The sequence below is a fragment of the Etheostoma cragini genome, chromosome 14 (assembly GCF_013103735.1).
Source record: "Etheostoma cragini isolate CJK2018 chromosome 14, CSU_Ecrag_1.0, whole genome shotgun sequence".
Lineage (NCBI taxonomy): Eukaryota > Metazoa > Chordata > Actinopteri > Perciformes > Percidae > Etheostoma > Etheostoma cragini.
The window spans coordinates 24,793,199-24,799,424 of record NC_048420.1 but is presented as its reverse complement, the minus strand read 5'-3'; the positions used below and the strand labels follow the sequence as shown (position 1 = coordinate 24,799,424).

Sequence of the window (6,226 nt, the reverse complement as noted above, 5' to 3'; positions counted from 1 at the left end):
TCAATTGGGCTTTTTCTGGGGTTTGTTACTTTTCTATGTGTTTTTGCCTTTTTGAGGTTTCTGTGCACAATTATTTCCACGTGTTGTAACAAAAACATCCCAAAAACCTTGAAAAAGGCGGAATTCTTTTATGTGTTTTTCCCGCCTATTTCAAGGTTTTTTGGGACAACGTTTTAGACGTTTTCGCCGCTGTTTCTTTTTGATGTTTGTGTATTTTTTTTGAGTTTTGTTCGATGTTGTTGTCTCTTGTCTCAACACATGCAGACATGTCTTGGGAGCTCCCTACATAGAACATAAAGCCTTTATTGTCATTATACACAAGTGCAGTACCTGTACAAATACATAGTGGGAGAGCTATAGAACATATAGAAGATCTCATCCTTTTCAGAGATGAAGTTTGTAAATTGCAAAGAAAACTCATTGTCTAACTTGCAAAGTATCAACGAGGCAAAGCTGCCTTTGTAAATTGAAAAGCCAAAAACACTAACCTTGTTCTCAGTAGTTGATCCGACTCCCCCCTTCTGTCTGGCAGCACCCCCCCCCCCCCCTCAATGCAAGATGATCGAAATGGAAAATAAACCTTGAAAAAGGCAGAAAAAAACATTCGGTATAATAACCTGATTTATTGACCATAAATTCCAAAAATAACTGTATAACTAAAGTTAATAAGTTAGTGTTACGTAGTGTTGAAAACATCAAAAAAGTGACAAACATTGGAAAAAGTTTAAAAACGATAAAAAGCGTCAACAAAAGTGTTGATTTTTTGATTTTGACGGAAGACGACACGATGGTGAATAATTACTTGCCTCTTGTTACCTTTCCTTTGTCCCTGCTCGGTCCACCGTGCAGAAATGTTGGGGGCGGAGCCACCTGGGCGTATCCATGGTAACAATGATGTGATCTCTGACATCATAGGACAGAACCAAGTCATGGGTTTTTTTTCTGTGTATTTTTCATGTGTTGGTTTGTGAGAGAGTTCAAATTAAGGTTTTTATTTCCCAAAAAATCACCACAACAAAATAAAGAGAAAGTATTTGGGCCCGTAAAAGATCTGACCTTCTAACAAAGAAACTAAGGGGACTTATATATTAGTCTTATAGAGTATATATATATATATATTATATGGGGGGAGGGGGAGATTAACAACAACACCACTACAGAATCACAAATAACAGCAAAACCTACCTAAAAAACTTATTCAAAAGAAATGCACAAAACAAAATGATTTATTTGAAACAGGGACTATGCACAAGTAAACATTAAACTTGTAATAAGAGTGAATAATGACATTTAGCAACAATTGCTTCCACCTGTTGTCAATTATAAAAAATTACAATTTAAAAATTGTAATGACTATAGATGACGTGTCCGTAGTAATTAAAAACAAACAGGGGTGTCAGCAGCTCGCCCATTCTCTCTATCACCAGCACACACACTCAAATAATCATTCACACACACACACACACAGTATCTTAAAGATGTGTGCAAACTTGCTTACTCAACAACCAACTCTTCGTTGAGAAAGTGTGAGTGATTTGAAAGATATGTTTGTACATAAGATATATTCTGTAGGAAGTGTCCACACGGCCACACACGAGAAAGCTAGTTTTAGTTTCCTCAAGGAAGTACAGCAGCTACCCCACATCTGTGTGCCCATTAAAAAAGCAAGCGCATCACCGAAGTAACATGCCGTTTTGATTTTAACAGTTTTTATATCGCCGAGGCGTATTTTAGGATAACCTGGCAGTACCCCGGTATGGTTTAGGACAGCAGTACCTGCCACTCTGCCGCCATCGAGGAATGAACCCGCATCTCTAGAGTAAGACAAGAAATCCTGGAAGTGTTAACAGTTAAATTCACATAAAGCGGAAGTGAAACTTCACAGGTATCACTAAAACACTGACATGTTCCCGTTGACATGTTGCCGTTGACGTTCTTGAAGGATCCAGAGTACAAAGCTCGCTGGCATCGTGTCTTTGCCCAGACTTAGACTGACTGATGCCTGATGTTTGTGGTTACGGCTGCATGATAAGAGAAAACATGCTATATCCGAATATAAGTGATGTTTCGGTCTGTGCTGAGGCTTCGAGGCGTGTGTTGAGAAATCCCAGAGTTTTCCGGGAAGCGTGTATTGAGGCTTGTAGCTTTTAAGACAAATGACGTAGTAAACCTGTTGGACAAAAAGGAACCCTTTTGCAAACCTTGGAAAGCTTGAGGCTTCATCTCACCATCACTACTGAATATCTTAAGAGATATAAATAAACATATTAAAGTGTTCCTTATTCTGCTGCTTTTAGTGTTGCTAAAATGCTAAAATACAACACACTGCTTGTGGAGTTTAAAACCAATGAAGGGGTTAGGGTGGGGTGGCAGCAGCTCAGTCCGGTCCAGCACTGGCAGCTCCCCCACTCTGACATCTCTCCATTAGTGCATCAATAGGTCCTGAACATGTGTGTGTATTTCAGGCCTCTGTGTAGTTACTACTAACAAAACAGAGTGTACATTGTAATTTTCCCCACTAGGGATCAATAAACAGTACAAAAAGCAGCACTGAAGAAAGACAGTTACATTTTTAAGTGCACTTAAGTGCACTGCTGATATGTAGATACTGAAACCACAAATGTCAACACCCATTCTAGATGAATTTCAAATTAAACCCGTCCCTATTATCTTAACAAGCTATTCATCAAGAGTTTTGTTTTGACAGAGGGCGTTACTTTAGTAAAAAGGCATTCAGAGCTGGACTCGGTCAAGTCCAACTAGAATACTAAGAGTCCGAGACACTAGAACAATGTCTTGAGTACCACAGCTTCCTGTTTGTTGTCTGGTACACCCTCCAACGCTGTGAGAAATGCTTCCACGGTTGCTTTACCGCTGTGTCGCCTCTCGGCTGCTCTTTCCGGCACACTCGTGTCTTTTAAACTGCGACTGCCATGTGAAGCTTTGGCCGCAGACGCCGCAGCTGAATGCTTTCTCCCCGCTGTGCGCCGCCATGTGCCTCGTCACGTGTCCCTTCCGGGAGAAACTCCTCCCACACACCGAGCAGGCAAACGGTTTGGCCCCCGTGTGCGTTCTGGTGTGTTGAACCAGAGTGTGCTGCTGGGTGAAACTGGCGTCGCACACCGAGCAGCAGAAAGGCTTTTCTCCCGTGTGAATGCGGAAGTGTGCGACCAAATCCGAGCGCTGCCGGAAGCTTCTGCTGCAGAGCGAGCAGCCAAATGGCTTCTTGCCGGTGTGGACTCTCATGTGCTTCTCCAGACTCCAGCCGTGACTGAAACTGGCTTTGCAGACTGAACAGCTGAACGGCTTCTCTCCAGAGTGACACCTCACATGAGCCACCAAGTGTTCCCTCCGATTGAAGCTCTTACTGCAAAACGAGCAGCCGAACGGCTTCTCTCCAGTGTGGCACCGCATGTGTCTCTTAAGATTTGTCTTGTGGCCAAATTTCTTCCCACACTCGGAGCAGATGAGCAACTCTTTGTCAGCCTGACTTACATTATCTCTCAGAGAGTTTAAACCTGACGGACGGCCCCTGCTTTCATCCCAATCATCACTGACGTCCGTCTCCGAAGAGTCTCCAGTCTGGTCTCCAATCTCTGGTTGTAAAAGTGGATGTGAGTTCCTGGCTGGTTCTGGTCCTCCACAGTCCTCTTCATCAGCTTCTGTTTCCATGTGTTGAGTTTGTCTCTGATGAAGCTGTGAGGACTGAGCTTCCTCTTCATCATCTTCACTCTTCACAGGGACAGGAGTGAATGGGAACTTGGTGATATCAGCCTCCTCCAGCCCTTGAAGCTGCTCTCCCTCCTGACTGATACACAGTTCCTCCTGTTCCTCTTTAATGTGTGGGGGGGACTCTGGCTCCTGCTGCTCAGGGGGAACCCAATCTTTAACCGCTGCAGGAAACACAAACAGAAAGTAGCACAGATGCCTTATATTAGCTTCAACAGTATGGAGTCTCTTTTTTGGAATCACAGCTTTAAAGGTGAAACAGTACTGTTAACATTCTGACTCAATTAAACTGAAGATTCAGTTTTCATTCTCTTTATTTGCATTTAAGTTGTAGATGAAAATCCAACCCAATTTCCGTGAGTTTCCAAGCCCCCACGTGTATTTGTGCAGCAGAGAAATAACCAAGCGGTTCCTTTGGTGCTCGGGCTCTAATAACAAGTACTGTTGATGTGAAGTGTCATTTAGACAAAATACTTCTCTACTTCTTCTTGTAAAGATTTCTGATGCAGAGCTGCAAAGATCAACGGATAAGTTATCAACTGTTAAATTAATCTCCAACTATTCTGATAATCTATTAAACAGTTTTTTATGATAAAACAGGTCAACTTGTGCAATGTCAGCTTATTAAATGTGAATATATTCTAGTCTCTTCTCTCCTGTGGGACAGAAAACTGAATCTCTTTGAGTTGTGGACATTGGAAGATGGACTCTTGGACTTTTGGGGAAACTCTGATCTACATTTTAGAGACAGAACAATTCATCCAGGAAATAACACACAAATTAATCACGGTTATTAACGTCAGTAACAGATCATTCTGAGAGATACTCTCTACTCAGGCCTGTGTGTGGTGATAACTAACACAACAAAGAAGGCGGGAATCATTCGTTACTCTTTCAGAAAGGGTAGTTACCCTTTTGAAAAAGGGTAGTTACCTTGTGTATAATATTTTAAAGTGTTACCCACAGCCTAGTGGTTACCCTAGAGGGTAACTACCCTAGGTTAATTACCCTTTCTTGTGTACATTATTGTAAAGTGCTACCCACAGCCTAACACTGTCATAAAAACCTCAGGATCATTAATGCTGTTAATGGTCATCTATGTGTCTAAACACCGTTCACTTACCGTAAAGTCCAGAATATGGGTGCGCTGCTGCTGATTGGCCACGCTGCTCCACCTGCTCCACTCTCTGCGTCTGGACTCCAGACATTTTCACACGACAGAAACTTTCTCTCCACCCAAACTCCGTCATAACCCCGTCAGCTGTCCGGAGTAAACGAAGGAATCAACAAGACGCCATATTGGGATGTTGTAAAAGCAGCCACAGTAAGCACAAGAGCTTCCGGTGTCGTTTCCTTTAAGACTTTCTAAATAAAAGTCCGTTAGATATAAAAATCAAAACAAATTGTAAATTGATTCAACTTTATATCCCAGCTAGTTTACTGTTAACAATGAAAGTATGATTTATAATACATATATATAGTATATTATATATATATATATTTATATTTTTATATTTTATATTTTTATTTCAGAGATTTAAAAAATACACCCAACGTTGGGGACGGCAGCAACTCAGTCAATTGGGTTGGGAACCGGAGGCTCGCTGGTTCAAGTCCCCACATAGACGGTGGTGGACTGGTAGCTGGAGAACTTTCCATGGCAGCCCCCCATGTCCCCCCCCTCACTCTGACATTAGTGCATTTACACACACACACACACACACACACACACAATCAAAACGTGATACAAACTAATGGCAATTACATACAGCTGTTAAAAATCTCTGTTGTGAATCTCTGTTGTGAATCTCTCTCTCTCTCTCTCTCTCTCTCTCTCTCTCTCTCTCTCTCTCTCTCTCTCTCTCTCTATATATATATATATATATTTCTGTGAAACTCTAAACAAGGACTTGTCTGCTGTAATTGTTAGGATTAACTGCGGAGGTAATAGCACTTATTGTGAAACTTTTTACATTAAATCTAAAGTTATTCATATTACAGTTTGTCCCGTTTTAGGGCTAATGTGATAAACATAATCCTCTACTGCCCCCTACTGACCCTTTTCAGCATTAGAGCTTCTACACACATCACGTTACTGTGGGTCAATGTAGGAAATAAACAGAAGTGTTACCGTGCTCAAGAGAAAAACAGTCATGGACAATTGAAGAAGAGTATTCAGAGGTTTGGCCGACCATGATGACCGGTGATATGGGTTCACCCTCTACTGCAACAACGGGGAAGGAGTGTGTGTGTGTGTGTGTGTGTGTGTGTGGGGGGGGGGTTCACGGGTCTTACCATCCATCCTCAGTCATCATCCGGCACAGGGAAGAAGCTGATTACACCTCTGATGGAGACATTTGTTGTGGCAAAATGTGATAAAATCAGGGTTTAAAGGTCCAATTTAACATTCATTTTAATTATATTAGGGGACCACTAAGGTCTATATAAAGAGACTTCAGATACAGTATTAGGGACCACTAAGGTCTATATAAAGAGA

General features: G+C 41.8%; 1 protein-coding gene across 1 annotated transcript in view; it reads right to left on the bottom strand.

Moving 5' to 3' along the window:
- Window positions 1-2,846: 2,846 nt before the first annotated feature.
- LOC117956478 (zinc finger protein 32-like) overlaps window positions 2,847-6,226 on the bottom strand; it is a 19,657-nt gene continuing 16,277 nt past the window's right edge. The window contains exon 4 of the mRNA XM_034891561.1: window positions 2,847-3,648. Coding sequence (XP_034747452.1) covers window positions 2,869-3,648 — 780 coding nt within the window. The 3' untranslated portion in view covers window positions 2,847-2,868. The remainder of the gene's footprint in view (window positions 3,649-6,226) is intronic.